The 16,279-nt window shown below is 49.4% G+C and overlaps 4 protein-coding genes across 9 annotated transcripts; 2 read left to right on the top strand and 2 right to left on the bottom strand.

The window, feature by feature from the left end:
• Positions 1-1,355: 1,355 nt before the first annotated feature.
• Ino80b (INO80 complex subunit B) lies at positions 1,356-4,445 on the top strand. The gene is made up of 5 exons (XM_005329369.4): positions 1,356-1,513; positions 1,741-1,933; positions 2,145-2,263; positions 2,453-2,622; positions 3,829-4,445. Exons 1-5 carry the CDS (start codon positions 1,405-1,407, stop codon positions 4,357-4,359), a joined length of 1,122 nt encoding a protein of 373 aa, XP_005329426.1. The 5' UTR covers positions 1,356-1,404; the 3' UTR covers positions 4,360-4,445.
• Positions 4,446-4,910: 465 nt separating this feature from the next.
• Wbp1 (WW domain binding protein 1) lies at positions 4,911-7,363 on the top strand. Of its 6 annotated transcripts, none has more exons than XM_078028978.1 (5): positions 4,925-5,016; positions 5,488-5,608; positions 6,123-6,225; positions 6,353-6,529; positions 6,697-7,363. In XM_078028978.1, the coding sequence occupies exons 2-5, from the start codon at positions 5,555-5,557 to the stop codon at positions 7,155-7,157; spliced, it is 795 nt and encodes a 264-aa protein (XP_077885104.1). In that variant the 5' UTR covers positions 4,925-5,016; positions 5,488-5,554; the 3' UTR covers positions 7,158-7,363. The 6 variants fall into 6 exon arrangements, with proteins under 6 accessions (XP_077885105.1, XP_077885104.1, XP_005329427.1 ...); XM_005329370.5 differs by having other exon boundaries at positions 4,943-5,150; positions 5,488-5,589; XM_078028981.1 differs by having other exon boundaries at positions 4,979-5,016; positions 5,488-5,589.
• A 131-nt stretch (positions 7,364-7,494) lies between these two features.
• On the bottom strand, positions 7,495-11,357 carry Mogs (mannosyl-oligosaccharide glucosidase). Its single transcript, XM_005329372.3, has 4 exons — positions 10,824-11,357; positions 10,412-10,638; positions 9,779-9,975; positions 7,495-9,433 (listed from the first exon to the last, which is right to left on the bottom strand). Exons 1-4 carry the CDS (start codon positions 11,173-11,175, stop codon positions 7,690-7,692), a joined length of 2,520 nt encoding a protein of 839 aa, XP_005329429.1. The 5' UTR covers positions 11,176-11,357; the 3' UTR covers positions 7,495-7,689.
• Positions 11,358-13,960: 2,603 nt separating this feature from the next.
• Mrpl53 (mitochondrial ribosomal protein L53) lies at positions 13,961-16,219 on the bottom strand. The gene is made up of 3 exons (XM_005329373.5): positions 15,662-16,219; positions 15,460-15,572; positions 13,961-15,358 (listed from the first exon to the last, which is right to left on the bottom strand). Exons 1-3 carry the CDS (start codon positions 15,751-15,753, stop codon positions 15,225-15,227), a joined length of 339 nt encoding a protein of 112 aa, XP_005329430.1. The 5' UTR covers positions 15,754-16,219; the 3' UTR covers positions 13,961-15,224.
• Between the last annotated feature and the right edge of the window lie 60 nt (positions 16,220-16,279).

Here is a 16,279-nt window from a genome sequence, read left to right as displayed (position 1 = left end):
CAGGTTTTACATCTATAATATGTGAAAGGAAAAAAATCTCAGAGGGTTCAATTACATAATAATAAATTTAATTTATTATATAATATTTATATATATATTTATTACGATGTATATTATATAAGTATATATAATTTATATATGACTATATATAATTTAAATGATACTCATAATCTCTTCAAACTGGTGGTTTTGTCTTCATTGTTCATCATTACTGCTATTACCAGTACCTGTCCTTATCTCCCTTCTTTCAGATTCTGCTACTACCAGTACCTGTCCTTATCTCCCTTCATTCAGTTGTGAAGCAAGCAGAAGCCATTCTTATTACAGTAAACCATCTTAATATTAACACCTGTTAAAACGACTTATTTGCTTTTTTTTCTGTCATTCCTAAAGGGACAAGAAAAGGAGATTTTCAACACAGCAGATTCAGGTCTTCTAAAACTGGAATACATAGCTTCATTTCCCCACAAAATCAGTCTTATTCTGTAGATCCAGGTACTCAGAAGTCTGAGGCAGGAGGATCATCTGAGCCCAAGAGTTTGAGGCCGGTCAAGGAAGCCATAGCAAGACCATCTGTGATACCCTGGGCTATTTGTCACTGATATGTTTTGTTTTCTTCAGCACAACTTTTCAACATCTCTGCGACTCCACCGACCCTCACTTAAATGATGTCCCAGACCCAGCGGTGGATAGATGCCCACAAAAATAAATCTACCAGGTAAAGATTCTGCTTCCTTCATGTCAGAAGCATAAAATGCGATAGTGCGGCAGCCACTTCTGGGGGAAAAAAATCCCCCAAACTAATTTTTGATGTCTATCAGGATCCTTGGATTGTTTCCAAAGTGTTACAAATCACAGGTATCTAAATTCTGTGTCAATTTTTACATTGCTCAACTTTTCTCAGCAACGTGGTGTTCCAAATTGTATAGATACACCGTTAATTGTTGTCCATTTCCCTACCGATGAGATTTTAGGCTTAAATTCCACCTACTGGGCTCTTGAGGCACTTACGCTGTTAAGCATCTTGCTGACAATGTACTTTCTTATGCATTCTTCCACCGAACTGTGAGCTCCTCTAGAAAAGAGTTAGTGTTCATTTTCACCTTTGTATTCTCTTCACCTAGCTCCCACATTTGGTCTGGGGTATATGTTTACCAAGCTTGAGTGTAATAATTGGCTCGCCCGGGTCGAGTTCTGGAATCTAGTTGGAGAGGCGGAGCGAGGAGAAAGCCATGCCCCATTTGGGCCGTTCTGGCTCAAAGAGCCCGGAACTTTCATTGAAAGGATCGTTGTTTCTCGGGGAGGATTTTGGCTGCAAAGCGTGCCCCGCACAAGCATGGTTGCCATGCACCGGAAGTAGAGGTTTATTTTGCGGTATTAGCTCTTCCGCGGGGCGGAAAAGGCATGTCTGCATGTTTCCCGACCATTTCCAGACCTTTTCCCTTAGAGGACCCCATGAGTAAGCTGTGGCGGCGCGGGAGCACCTCAGGGGCAATGGAGGCTCCTGAGCCGGGTAAGCATTTGCCTATCCAACTTAGGTCTTCTTTGAAAAGGAGTTCTTTATGCTTCTTGGAGCGTACTGAGTACCTTGCCACAGGTGGGAGGAAGAAAGGCGGTGCTGTCGTTATGGCAACAGCTAGTACCGCAGGAAGAGGGGGTCCCCTTTATGAGTGTTAGATTATTCAGGGTTTCCTCTGCCACGGTTTGGCCGAACGCCGCTGACAGGCTCTCCTTCCGCAGGGGAAGCGCTGGAGTTGAGCCTCGCGGGTGCCCATGGCCACGGAGTGCACAAGAAAAAGCACAAGAAGCACAAGAAAAAGCACAAGAAGAAACACCATCAGGAAGAGGAGGCCGGTCCCACACAGCCATCTCCCGCCAAGCCCCAGCTCAAACTCAAAATCAAGCTGGGCGGGCAGGTCTTAGGCACCAAGAGGTGAGGCCAAGAGGTTCTAGAGTTTCCCTGGGGAACCTTAGGAGCAGGCGAAAGTAGAAACTGGCTGGGCTTTCTAGAAGACAGAGAAGGCACTGTGAATTCAGGTGCCAAGTTTAGGCAGCCAAAACCCAACAGTGTAGGGAAGGCTGTGATGTATATACCGAGCAGGAAATACTTGGTCACTTTATAGAGTAGTGTTTTCTCTCTGCAGTGTTCCTACCTTCACTGTGATCCCTGAGGGTCCTCGTTCACCCTCTCCTCTCATGGTTGTGGATAATGAAGAAGAACCTATGGAAGGAGTTCCCTTGGAGCAATACCGAGCCTGGCTGGGTGAGAAGGATCTGGAGGTGGGGAAACTGGTTTTTTTTTTTTTGTTGTTGTTGTTGTTGTTGTACCTGAGTAAGAAAGGGGGTTGGTTCTGAAGTAGGTGAGAAATTTTAATGTCCTAGAATTAACTTGGCCAAACAGGGGCCCTCATCTAAACAATTCTACTCATATCTGTCCAACTTTCCTTCCCAGATGAAGACAGTAATCTGTCCCCCTCTCCAATTCGGGATCTGTCAGGGGGGTTAGGGGGCCAGGAAGAAGAGGAGGAACAGAGGTGGCTGGATGCCCTGGAGAAGGGGGAACTGGATGACAATGGAGACCTCAAGAAGGAGATCAACGAACGGTTGCTCACAGCTCGACAAGTAAGTTAATTTCATTCTTTGTTTACTCACTAAATGTGTATTGGGAACTTGCAGTGTCCCAAGCACTTTGCTAGGCAATGAGGCATCAATGGGGAGAAAAGACAAACTTTCTGTTTTCATGGAGCTGATAGTCTAGGGTGTGTGTGTGTGTGTGTGTGTGTGTGTGTGTTGGGAGGGGGGATAAGCAAATAATTGCAAGATGCTCTGCAGTTTATGACGAGAAAAAGGTTGTATAATGAAAATAGAAAGTGGCGGGGCTGGGGATGTGGCTCAAGCGGTAGCACGCTCGCCTAGCATGCGTGCGGCCCGGGTTCGATCCTCAGCAGCACCACATACCAACAAAGATGTTGTGTCCGCCGAGAACTAAGAAAAAATAAATAAATGTTAAAATTCTCTCTCTCTCTCTGTCCCTCTCTCTCTCACTCTCTCTTAAAAAAAAAAAAAGAAAATAGAAAGTGGCAAAGAGACATTAGGTGTACATGTCAGGGAAGGCCTTTTTGAAGCAGTAATAGTTCCAATATCAGAGGAGCTCTTAGGGCAAAAAGGGCCAATAGATGCAAAGCCCTGAGACTGGAACTTACCTAGCAAGGTAAAGGAGAAGAAAAATTGTGGCTAAGCCACTGATGGGTTGTGTGCAGAGAAATAACATGGGGATTGCATTTTAATAGATTACTTTAGCTTCTATGTGGAGAATGAGTCTTAAGTGATAAAGTGGGGAGTCCAATTAGGAAGCTAAGAGGTGGTGATGATTGGAATCAAGTTTAAAGTGGAAATGGAGAAATCAGATGAATGCTGGATATATTTTGGAAATAGATATTTGATGAAAAATAGAATCATGGGTAACCCTGAATTTTTGGCTTGAGCAATTATCCAGTTGATGCTATCTATTGAGATAAAAAGATTAAAAACAACAAAAACCTCCAGAAGAGTGGCAGAGTTTTGGTACATAGGGCAGGCAGGTAATATTACTATTTTTTTTTTTCCCTTTGAGAGTTGAGAATCTAAACCTGAATATCAGGAGAGACCTGGGAGGAGGCAGTATTAAGGACCCCAGAAGAGGGTGCTCATTAATTCCCCTTCTCCCCAGGTCTGCATTCCTCAAGATCCTATATGTTCGTTCCACGTCCCCTCTGTCCCTTCCCTGGACCTGGCGGGCCTCCCAATTCCCTCTTGCACCATTTTCAGATGCTACTCCTCTCTCCCCAGCGAGCTCTGCTCCAGAAGGCACGGAGTCAGCCTTCCCCGATGATACCGCTGCCTGTCGCTGGGGGCTGCCCGGCCCCTGCCCTCACGGAGGAGATGCTGCTGAAACGCGAGGAGCGAGCGCGCAAGCGGCGACTGCAGGCCGCGCGGCGAGCGGAGGAGCACAAGAACCAGACAATCGAGCGCCTCACCAAGACTGCGGCTCCTAGCGGGCGGGGAGGTCGGGGGGCTGCGCGGGGCGAGCGGCGGGGAGGGCGGGCCGCAGCCCCGGCCCCCATGGTGCGCTACAGCAGTGGGGCACAGGGTTCCACTCTTTCCTTCCCACCTGGCGTCCCCGCCCCCGCTGCTGTCTCTCAGCGTCCAGCTCCAATAGGCCCTCCTCCGCGCTGCTCTGTCCCTGGCTGCCCTCACCCGCGCCGGTACGCCTGCTCCCGCACGGGCCAGGCGCTGTGCAGCCTTCAGTGTTATCGTATCAACCTGCAGATGCGGCTTGGGGGACCCGAGGGCCCAGGGTCCCCCCTTTTGGCTACTTAAGGCCGTTACCAAACCTGGACTCTGCGCTCTCTCCCCATGCCTGGTTTTCAGTGTCTTCCCTACCCTATTAAATTTCATCCAGTGTCTCAGCTTGTACGGACTTGGGGGAGTGGTATATGGGCAGACCAATCTCTGGTACACACATCTTGCCCTACGTGGGTTTGGAAACCACTGCAAGAAGGCCAGCGGGTGCACCCTTGGACTCGGGCCGACTCTCAGAACATTGCTTCTTCCAGCGGGATTACCTGTGGTGGTTCGGCATTGGGCGTCATCCGGAAAACCTGGTTTAGGCCAATCAGTAGGAACTTTGCTTTTCTGGACCGCATTCATTGGTTGATAAGTCAAAGCTTGTTCTGTTGTCCATATTGGCTATTGTCGCTGTCAGTCAGGGCTCTGGTCGAACCTTCCCCCACTCTTTGTCTGTGCAAGCTCTTGTTGTCTGGGAGAGCGGCGGAGTTACTTCTGGCGATTGGTTACTGGGAGAAATCGCTAATGTGCTCCAATTGGCTAGTCCATCGAAGGAAGATGCCGATTGGCTGGATAGGCCAACCTGGGTCCTAGTTGGCCGAGCTCTCCCCGGATGGAAGCTCCGGCCGCGGAGTGATGGTGGCGGCAGCGAACATGGGCCGGCCAGGGACCATGGCGGTGCCAGCAGAGGTGGCAGGGGCGGGGCAGCTGGCGGTAGAGGAGGCTGTGGTGTTCAGGGGGCTGTAGGTGGAGGCATGGCTCGGGCCAGCAGCGGGAACGGCAGCGAGGAGGCCTGGGGGGCACTTCAAGCGCCGCAACAGCAGGTATCCCAAAGCTCCAAAAGCCTATCACGACAGCCATTTATTTCTCTTTCCCCTTCCTGACCCTTCCTGTTGGTGAGGGGGGGTGGTGGGGGAGGAACTCACAGAGCCAAAGGTACTGTGAAGTTCCTAAACATGTCCCACTCTTTGTCTAAACTTTGTAATGTAGACGCAGTTGACTTAAACTGCAGCCTCATAGACCCCATCCCTTGGCTGCAGTGGAAGCTTGCAGTAGCTCTCCAGTGACCAGAGGCATAGTGAGGCCCCAGGGAGACTCCCTTTGTCTTGAAACAGTTATTTGTTATTTTTTTGTTTTTGTGTGTGCCTATTGTCACAACAGAGTCCAGCAGCGTCTTCTCTTGAGGGAGCAATCTGGAGAAGAGCTGGAACCCAGACTCGCGCCCTGGATGCCATCCTTTATCATCCACAGCAATCCCATCTGGTTGGGAGCACTGCTCTGGGTCTCACACTTCCCCTCCTCTACCCTAGAGAGACTGAGTCCCAGAAGTGGAAAGATTCAGCTTGGGGGTAGGGGGTAGCAGGCTGTGAGAGATGATGAAAGTATTTTAGCTTTGGAAATGACCTTAAATTCTTACTCATTTCTCAGAGAGATAGCTCAGACTGGCTTCTCACTTCTGCCCAAACACTCCCTTAACAGAAAGCACCCTGCGGGGCCAGGCTTCAGTATGAGAGAAGTCTCCGTTATGCAGAGCTGGAATCTATCTTCCTCTTTGTTGTGAACACTTTTATGTTTGTTTTATAGACTGCACCAATTTCTTGCTGTTCCAAATTCTCTTTCACATTGATAGCCTTTCAAATATTTGAACAATTCCCCCAGCATCCCTCTTTCCCTTCATCTTTCCAAGCTGAACTTGGCTCATGGGTAGAATTGTGTATTATGTGCATGAAGGAGGTGCGGGTGGGCAATGCTTGGAGCTAGAATCTTCCTTAGTTCAAGTGCCTCCTTGCTCCCAGCTTCGAGAGCTGTGCCCAGGAGTGAACAACCAGCCCTACCTCTGTGAGAGTGGTCATTGCTGCGGGGAGACTGGCTGCTGTACCTACTACTATGAACTCTGGTGTGAGTCTCCATGAGGGCTATTCTCAGGTCCCTCTGCCCATCCTCCTTTGGACCCTGAAACTCCAGTTTTCAAGGACCCTTCTCTGAATGGGAGATATTTAAGATACTCCTTCCTTGCCTCCTGCAGGGTTCTGGCTGCTCTGGACTGTCCTCATCCTCTTTAGCTGCTGTTGCGCCTTCCGCCACCGACGAGCTAAACTCCGGCTGCAACAACAGCAGCGGCAACGTGAGATCAACTTGTTGGCCTACCATGGGGCATGCCACGGGGCTGGCCCTGTCCCTGCCGGTTCACTGCTTGATCTTCGTGAGTGACTTGAGGCTCTGAGTCCACTACCAGTGACCCTTCCCAAACCAGGACCCTGAATCATCCCACATTCCCTTTTGCACACATTTCAAAGAACCCTTTTCTCAAGTGTCAGATCACTTCTCCATGCTTGGTTGCCTTCAACCATGCTATTCTCTTCCCTGCAGGCCTCCTCAGCGCCTTCAAACCCCCTGCCTATGAGGATGTGGTTCACCGCCCAGGCACACCACCACCTCCTTATACTATGGCCCCTGGCCATCCCTTAACTGCTTCCAGTGAATGCACCCGCTGTTCCTCTGCATCCAACTGCCCTGCCCACTGCGAGGGGACAAACGTGGAAGGTGTTTCCTCCCATGAGAGTGCCTCCCCTCATCAGGAGAGTGAGCCTAGGGCAAGGGTCAGCCCAGCCCACACACCTCCCTCTTGCCGCTATCGTCGCCTGACTGGTGACTCGGGTATTGAGCTCTGCCCTTGTCCTGATTCCAGTGAGGTTGACCCAATCAAGGAGGTGAGGGCTAGTGCCATCCCACCAGATCTGGAGGACCAGTCCTCTTGTACACTGCCCCCAGACCCCTTGCCACAGGTCTCTCCCATGGGGCTGGCTTCCAGTGAAGGGGACATCCCATAAGTAGTTTTGGGAGGGTGGGTGGACCACTGGCTTATCACAAACAGCCCTGGCCTCAAATTCCTCCTTGGTTCCTCCCTGCCCTTCTAGAATCTGCCTGAAGGGGCTGGAGCCCTGAGGAGAGGGGCAGTATTGGGGGACTGTGCTAGTTTTGCCCTCCCCAAAGACATCCACAGGAGCCTTTGATCTCATTAAAGAGATGTGAACCAGCTGCTTGTGGATTTGAGTGGACTAGAACTCAATTCGCTGCACTGCATTTGATATACCTGGCTTTGAAGATAGTAGGTATCCCTGAAGCCTGAACTAAGACTTGGTGAAGCAAAGCTGGCAAAAGCAATAGTTTGTTTTGTTTTTTCCAATTTATTTAGAAAAATAGACTCTGAGTTCACATTCACCCAAGGCTGTGTGGGGCGACATAATAGACACCTGAGATGAGCAGAGGAAGGTTTGAATTACTGGTAACTGAGAAGCTGGGCAGCAGGAGACCTTGTACCTCCAGATTCTGAGTGGCTTGGCTTTTCTCCCATCCCCCTGTTCAGTAGTCTTCAGACATGATCAGCAAGACTAGGGTGGTCCAGCCATGGAAAGGGCGGCAGCCCATGCCATGCCCATCCTGGTCACTGTACTGTTCCCACAGAAACCCTGTAGCCTGGTACTGCCTCCGCACATTGCCTATCACATTGGCACGGAGCTCACTGTGGAGCTTGGCAGCCTGGGTCTGATGTGGACCTTCTAGGTGCCCATAGTGGTGGAGTGCTCCCAGAGCCAGGTAATTGATATTCAGCCACACAGCACCCCGCCAGTAGGGGGGATCATGCTCTGAATTGCGCTTGCCATAAAAGGGGCTGGAGGCTGCAAGGGAGCGCAAACCAAAGGGGCTCCAGAGATGGCGGCTGTCAGCTAGAACATCCAGCAGGGGTCCGAGGTGGGGTGAGTTGGGGTCCAGAAGTCGCAATAGGAAGGGAAAAAGAGTAATGTAACCCAGGGCATCCACATATTGCAAGCGGGGTTGAGGCCGGCCCACCACTCGAACCAGCCCCTGAGGGGGCCTAGGCTTCAGCTGTACAGCTTTTGTGTGGTTCCCAAAGTCTGCAAAGACTCCTAGATCTGGAGCCCAGTGTAGCTCATCCAGGCTCTCCTCTGCCTCTAGTGAGGCAGCCAGTGGACCCAGCTCAGCAGCTGCCTCAGTTTCCCCTAGCTTCTCTGCAAGCTGAGACAGCACACGGGCACCCAGTGCCACCCAGCATCGCAGGTCAAGGTGCCGCTCGGTTGCTGAAGGATGTGAAGCCCGGGGATAGTCATCCAGCCCTGATGGCAGTGTCTTGGGGTTCAGTAGGGTAGGCAAGGCTGGGTCCCTGCCTCGCCAGCGGTAAGAGAGTGGCACTGGCCCTGCTTGGCTCTGATGGAGCCAGGAAAACCAGGCATGAAGGCGGGGGAAGGCCCTGCGCAAGAAATTCAAGTCAGCAGGGTCACCACCTTTTAACATGTGGGCAACAGGTAAAAGGAGGGTTGGAGGGTTGGCATGGGCTGCCCTTTGCACCAAGAATTCTGAGGGTACCCGGGCTCGGGCCTCATCCCCCAGTATCTGCTCCCGCCCAATCCAGCCATCAGCATTCAGCAACCCCAGCCAATGGCCTAGGACCTCTCGGGTGAGGTGGGGATCCCACCGTTGGACCACTAGCTGGTGAAAGCCCTCATCCCAAAGGAAGCCACGTGGGAAGAATGACCTGGAGGGTACCCCTGAGAAAAGAGGGAGAGGTGGAAAGAGGGCTGGGTCCACCTTCTGCTCAGACCCTTCCACCCCCATGTCTGGCAATACCAGACCTTGTCCATAGAAGTAGCCAATCCCACCAAGGAGGCTGCTGAGAGCAACCTGACCCAAAGTCTGCTCCTCAGGACTCAGGCCCTTCTCTTTTAGGTGAAAAGTCTTCTCAAAACGCTCTCGAAAGGCTTCAGCATGGCTCTCTAGGGCCTGGGTCAGTAGGCTGCCTGCCAGCTGTCCCAGGGCTTGGTTTCCTCCTGCCTGGGCACTGCTAGATTCAAACACCAAATCCATAGAAAAGGGGATTTTCAGAGTCACCTGCTGTATCAAGAACTGCCCTTGTCCCTGCCTTTGCCCATTTGGGCCTCTGTCCTCCCACTTCAGAAATCTTGGCAAGCCGAGATAGCGTTCAGGAGAATCCCCTGGGGGCTGATGCTGAAACCAGCTATTTAGGCGACTCTTCACCAACTCTGTCAGCAGCGGCAGTCCTGGGTTGGAGGACCAGAAGATATTGTAGCTTGAAGACAAGAAGAGAAATAGAAAATTGTATTCAGGGGGCTGGGGTTGTGGCTCTGTGGTACATGTGTGAAAAGCAATGGGTGCGATTCCCAGCACCACATATTAAAAAAAATAATAAATAAATAAAAGGTTCATCAGTAACTAATAAAAATATTTAAAAAATAGTATTTAGGAAGAGATAGTGAAAATTATAAAGGGAAATATAAGGTGATCAGGAATCATGATAAGAGGTTTTAATGCAGGGAATATGGACATTGGTGAGACTAGAAGCAACTAGTGGAAGGAAAGTAGAGAGAAGCGAATCACCACCCCTACAACCACTCCACACTCTTCCCTGAGTTACCTGCCATATTTGGGGGCAGTGTCCCCTGGATTGGTTGGTGGCAAAAGTGTAAAGCGGAAGTCACCAAGTTCACTGGTGTGCCCACTGATGAACTTCAACTGCCCCTTTGCCCCAACCTCTGGGAGTAGGACTTCCTGGCCATCTGTTACCACATAGAAGAAAAGGGAGACCAAAGGGAGGGCAGAGGTACCTAAAGCCTGGGTGACCAAGAACAGGGGGAAAAAATAGCATTAAATTGGCAATTTTTCTTGAGAATCAGCCTTAGTGAGGGAAAGGCATTTTAGGCAGGAGTAACATGGTAAACAATATGTGTTTGGCAGTGCTGAGGCACTGAGGCTAAATAGATATACCCGGTGGGATGATCTAAAGAGCCTTACAGAGCTCTCTGGGAAATAATGGAATACTTGTGCTGTGTCCTCTCCTAAGAACTCTACACAGATTATTTTAATTCTTACAATCTTGTGAGTTCCGTGTTACTATTATCTTTGCTTTACCAACAAGGCTTTGGGGTGATACACAGTCATACAGAGATTTTCGAATTTAAGCCAGACTCATGGCTATTAACCCCCACTTCAGACTGCATTTGCTGGCAGCAAGGGAAGGACTGAGGGAAGGGTATCCTGAGGCCCTGACCTGAGGCTCTACAGTCACTCTCCAGCTCCAGTCCCCTCCGTGTTGACCCCCAGGCCTCTTGACGAACTCAGTAGTGAGCCTTAAGGCCCCATCCTGGATGTGTTGCCGCCCGAAGGAGAGGCCGTCGTGGAACTCCCAGCCATAGGGACCCACGCCGTCTCCCTGCTCACACGTGTGCCTGAGCTTAGGGGTCCCTGGGGTGGCGCCCTGCTGCGCCCACATCAGTCCTGGGGGTAGAATGGCCAAGTAAGTCAAAGAGAGAGCGGGAGGACCTGTTCCTGTGGGTCTCCGAGAACTTGAGGGTCATCCTCCTTCTTAACTCCTGTCCACTCCGCCCCACCCTTGCTCTGGCGGGAAGATGGGACAACCAGATTAAGAGTGTGCCTGTCTGCCCACCCCGGGGCCCAGTTACCGGTGAGGAGGGGTTTCGGGCTGCGAGTCTTCATGCCGAAGTAGACGTGAGGACGGTAGGTACCCCAGAAGAGGTCAGGGGCCACCGCTGGGCTGGAGGAGTCGGAGGACAGCGCTGGGGGTGCAGAGTGTAGCGTGACCGCCCGCTGTGCACGGTACCACGCCAGCACCCAGCGCCCCGACAGGGCGAGAGCCAGAGCCAGAACCACCACGGCTAGGGCCGCTCCTCCGGCGGCGCCACGGGCTCTGCCGCCCCGGCCGTCCCGTCGCCCCGAGCCGACCCGAGCTTCCCTCTCTACTGCCCGCGCTCCTTCAGCGGGCGCTGCGCGACGTCGCCGCTCGCCTCGAGCCATCCTAGTACCGAGGACGTTGCCCGAGCGCAGACAGGCTGCAGTGGCGCCCGGGTCCTGCCTCTCCTGCTCCGGCTCTCGCCTGGCGCCCCAGCAACTACCGTCCTTTCAGCACCAGTGGGCCCGCGCCTCTGGCTTCGGGTCCTCCTCGAGCCGGAAGTCCCGCCCCGCCACGTCAGGTCAAATCCCCCTAAACCCGGAACCCCTGTCGCCAGCCGGGAGAAGGGGTGGATCAACCCGGTCGGCACTGGGAAGAGACCGCTCACTGGGTCTGCGCTTATGCGGAGCGCTCACGGAGTAAGCGGTTTTAGTAGAGAAAACCAATCTTACTTTGAGCCCTCCCCCCTTTTTAAGTTGTTATATATTAACCAGAGAAGCCAGCCTGAGTGTTTTACTGATAACTGCCCCGCCCCAATCAGGTGACGGAAAGCCACGGCCTAGGAAATACAACTTTACAGCTTGGCCTAGGCCACAGAGCTGGGAAGTGGCTAGCTTTGGACCCAGGTAGGTGTACTTGAATCAAGCTGGATCACTTGACCCACAGCCAGTACCTTCTGTCCTCGAGGAGTGGAGAAAGTGGACTCAAGAGGAAGCCTGGGATCTGGGTCCAGCTATGTCTGGAACCAGACATATGTATATTTAAGAGACATATGTATATGTAAGAGATCCTGTATACTCGGCCTATAATTCTAGTCCGCACTTACCCTCCCACCCCATCTCCCCACTGGTGCTGGGAATTGAACCCAAGATCTGGTACATACACTAGGCAAGTGCTCTACCACTGGACTACATCTCCAGCCCAATAATCTATTACTATTTTATTTAGATGAGCCCTAGAAAGACCACAATAGTGGTATCTGTATTTACAGAAGGCACTTTCTTTGGAACAATCCTGGAAGCAGAGAAGCTTAGGGAGAGGGTGGCTTTGGTCTATGTCATCAAAGGCTGCAGGAAGGAGGTAGTATCTGCACCTCAGTTTGACCTAGAAGCATCAGCATTACCTTTTATGGTAGCGCAGAAATGCAACTTAGAGTCAACTAGCTCAGAAATGCAACTTAGATTCAGTAATTTGCTTCTCACCAATAGTGCAACATAAAAGCTATTTTCATAAGTAAGTCCACCCCATTTTAAATGAAAGACCAATTTTTTTTTTTTCGGGCGAGGGGTGAGGGGTGTGTGCTGGGGATTTTCCATGCTATGCACATCCTGTACCACTCTGCTACACCCAGACTATTCTATATTCTTATGCTCTTCTCTACCTATTATCATACTTTCCACAGAAACTTATTGCATAAAACTAATGCTTTATGTAACATGCTCATTTATATTTCACTATAATCTGACTTCTGGCCCCACTCCCTATTGGTAGACTTCTTACTCAACAATCACCTTCTAACCAAACTTAATGTTCAGCCCTGTTTGCACTACCCCATTGCTACCATTGTACTTGGTCCTTGTCTCTATTGTGGTATATTACATATCTAAATTTCATTTATTCATTTTGTATCCCAGAACTGATCACCTTTATAAGTGCAAGGTAGATGTTAACAATTAATCATGGAGCTGGGGAACCAAATCAGGTTGTCAGTGTTCTTTCCACTTTAGAATAAGTTCTTAGATAATAGCACTTATTATTCTCCCATCAACCTTGTAGGCACTTTACAGATGTTAACTCACTTAATGCTGTCAGTGGTCTGAGGCAGACATTCATCCTATCAGTTGACTGATTCTAGGACCCCTGAAAGTCCCTTATACAAAAAGGCCCCTGCTCAAATCCCTTACATAAAATGTCAAAGTATTTGCATATAATCTACATATACCCTCCTGTATAGTTTAAATCAATCTCTAGATCATTGATACCTATACAATGTAAATGCTATATATAGATAACTGTTATGCTGTATTACTTAGGGAATAACAAGGGGGAAAGTCTGCACATATTCAGTAATTTTTTCAGTCTGAGTGTGGTTGAATTCAAGTATACAGAACCCATGGAGAGCTATTTATTATGTATTACAATAGTAGAGCCATCTACTATTATCCTTATTTGACAAGAGGAAGCAGGCACTGATGGATTAAATAATTTGTCTCAAGCCACACAGCTACTTAAAGCAGAAGTGATATTTCAACCCCAAGCAATCTGGTTATACACTATACTGCTTCCAGGTGGTTTTCTTTTTTAAATGGGGTGGAGAGTGGGGAGACACTTTTTTAGACAGGGAAAAGATATGGTAACACTGAAGGAGTCTTATGTGAAATGCATATGACAAAGTATATAGAAGCCAATATCTTAAATCTTTGATTGCCTAGCTGAGCATTCTGAAGTTCTTCTCTAGGACAGGGGCTTCCAGTTTTTTTTCCCCTACAACCACAGTAAGAAATCATCCACACTGCACCCAAGCTGGCATGGTGGCACATGCCTGTACTCCCAGCAAGTCAGGAGGCTGAGGCATGAGGATCAGAAGTTCCAGGCAAGCCTCAGCAATTTAGCAAGGCCCTAAATAACTTAGCAAGAGTCTGTTTCCAGGAAAAAAAAGGCGGGGGGGGGGAGGGAGGAGCGGGGGTACTGAGGAAAAAAGTGTGGGCAGGGAGCTGAGGCTGTGGCTCAGTGGTTAAGAGCCCCTGGGTTCATTCCCTGGTACCAAAAAATAAACAAAAAGAGACCCCCCTCACCAAATCATCTATATTGCAACCTAGTACATGCAAACACACACATATACACAGACACACATCATATATGATTATATGCTTAAAACTAGTTTCCTAAAATAAAACTTCTCAATCTATGTGACATTGAAAAATTTTATTCCACTTTTTAAAAAAAAGACTGATGTAATTCCCTAAATTGATTTCATTATGCACACTAATGGGGGTTAATCCAGTATGAAAAACTACCTCAGGTACTCTTTACTGAAGGTAGTGGTGAGCACTAAGCAGTCATGTGCTTTGGGAAAATCAAATTAGCCACAAAAGTGATTAATATAGACCAGGCAGGAGAATGCAATAGTGATACAAGACCTTATTTCTTTAATATTTTTTAGTTGTAGCTGGACACAATACCTTTGTTTTATTTCACATATGCTAGGCGAGTGTTCTACCACTGAGCCACAACCCCAGCCCATCAAGAGCTTTTTTAAAAAATATTTTTTAGTTGTATATGGACATAATGACTTTTATTTTTATGTGGTGCTGAGGATTGAACCCAGTGCCTCACACATGCTAGGCTAGCCCTCTACCACTGAGCCACAACCCCAACCATCAAGAGCTTTTTAATTGTTTATTTCTGGTACTAGCAATTGAACCCAGGGGCACTCTACCACTAAGCTGCATCCTAGTCCTTCGTTTTGTTTTTTTTTTGTTTTTGAGAAGGGTCTCACTAAATTGCTGAGGCTGGCCTGGAACTTGTGGTCCTCCTGCCTCAGCCTCCAGAATCACTGGGGTTACAGGTCTGTACCACCTCCTGGAATTAATACTATTTTAGACAAAGAATGTTGATGGCAATTGGAAGAAGCTGGTAGTAAATAACCTGAATAAAGTGCAGTAATTGGGATTTGAACGAAACAGAAATGTAGGGTTTTACTCCAGAGAGGATAGTTCAAGTTATGACAGGGGATGGGTTGCCCTAGGAAGAACACAAAGAAGAAAAAAAAGATGAGAGCAGTATGCCTTTATGTTTAAGAAGAAAGAAAAATCCAAGAGGGGCAGAGGTACCATGAGAAGGTGAATTAAGAGTGAAAAAAAGCTAATGAGATAGAGAGCTGAGGATTGAGGAAATAGCACGTTTGGTAAACAAGAACAAACAGTATTTTGAGTGATGTAAGAAGCCATATTAAAAAGGGTTAAGCTGTGAGTGAGGGTAAAAAAGAAAAAAATTCAAGTTCATTTAAACCTCTTCTCACCCGTATCTTCTCTTGCCCCCCAACCATTGTAGTGGCAAAGCTCTCCCATCCCACCCTGCTCCGTGGCCCTCCAGACAGTGACTTGAATGATGAAGTCGCGCTTAAATGTCCTTGTCCCAAGTCAAAATCTGCTTGTTGGTTTCTTTCGCGATGTCACCGTTCAGTACCAGCGCCAGGTTTGTCCCGGCTCCCCGCTGGGTTCCTGGCCCGAACGTGGGAAGCGAAAGCGATGAACATTTCCTGAGCAGTGAGGTGAGCGCCACGCATTATCAGGCGATGCCCGTCTCCTGGGGAGGATTCAAACAAACGAGTCAGGCACTGGGCATCGCAGTGTGGGGCTGAGGATTTCCTGCCTCCCCCTCTAGCCTGTCTCCCTCACGAAGCCCACCGAATAGCACGTCCACGCAGGGCTCGGAGCCGTCATGCCTCACGTCTGCAATAACCGTGCAGTTCAGATTGGTGGCGCGGACCTTCTCGCTGCTCACGGCTTGGAGAAAGGTCCTACGGTGGGAAAAACGGCATGAGTGCCGGGCGGAGAGGGCTAGTGGCGGGAAGAAGCAGCATCCCCTCCCCACCAACATTCTTCTCACCTCGTCGACTCCACGTTTTTCTCGAAGGGGCAAAATTGAACCCGAACCTGCTTGACGGATCGCAGCCCAAGCCGAGCCAAGGGCGCCGCCATGGTGACCTTCTCCCCGGAAGGACTCGCGCTGGCGGAAGTGATGACGCTGAAAGGTTGCGCCACCAGCAGTCTCGGCAAAGTTGATTTCCAATCGCTGGCAGCCTATTCAGGCTCCAAACAGCTGCCCCAGCTCCGCGGCCAGAGAGTAAGGCAGGGAGGTGGTGGGGATGGCTTCAGCACCGAGTACCAAGGGACCCAAAGCAAGCGGTCACTAAATACTACCTATCGTTAATAGTCCTTTTGTACCACAGTGAAGACAATAAATAGTGCAAAACCCCTTTGTACGAAAATACATCTGTCTTTTGCAGCATTTTCCCTGCCGTATCCTTATGTACAAGATCTAGATTAACACCATCTTAAATTCTGTCTCCTTCCAAGGAGAGGACTCTACCACTGCAGGGATTATCTACTTACCCGAGGTGACCCCCTTCAGGTAACTGAATAACCAAAGCTTTAAATAGGAAGGCCCTACAACCCAGTATTCTTAAATGACTAAAAATAGTAATAGAGTACAGGATAAAAACCA

Source organism: Ictidomys tridecemlineatus, chromosome 12 (assembly GCF_052094955.1).
Source record: "Ictidomys tridecemlineatus isolate mIctTri1 chromosome 12, mIctTri1.hap1, whole genome shotgun sequence".
Lineage (NCBI taxonomy): Eukaryota > Metazoa > Chordata > Mammalia > Rodentia > Sciuridae > Ictidomys > Ictidomys tridecemlineatus.
Note: the sequence above shows the minus strand (reverse complement) of the source record. Positions and strands in the feature narration are given on the sequence as shown.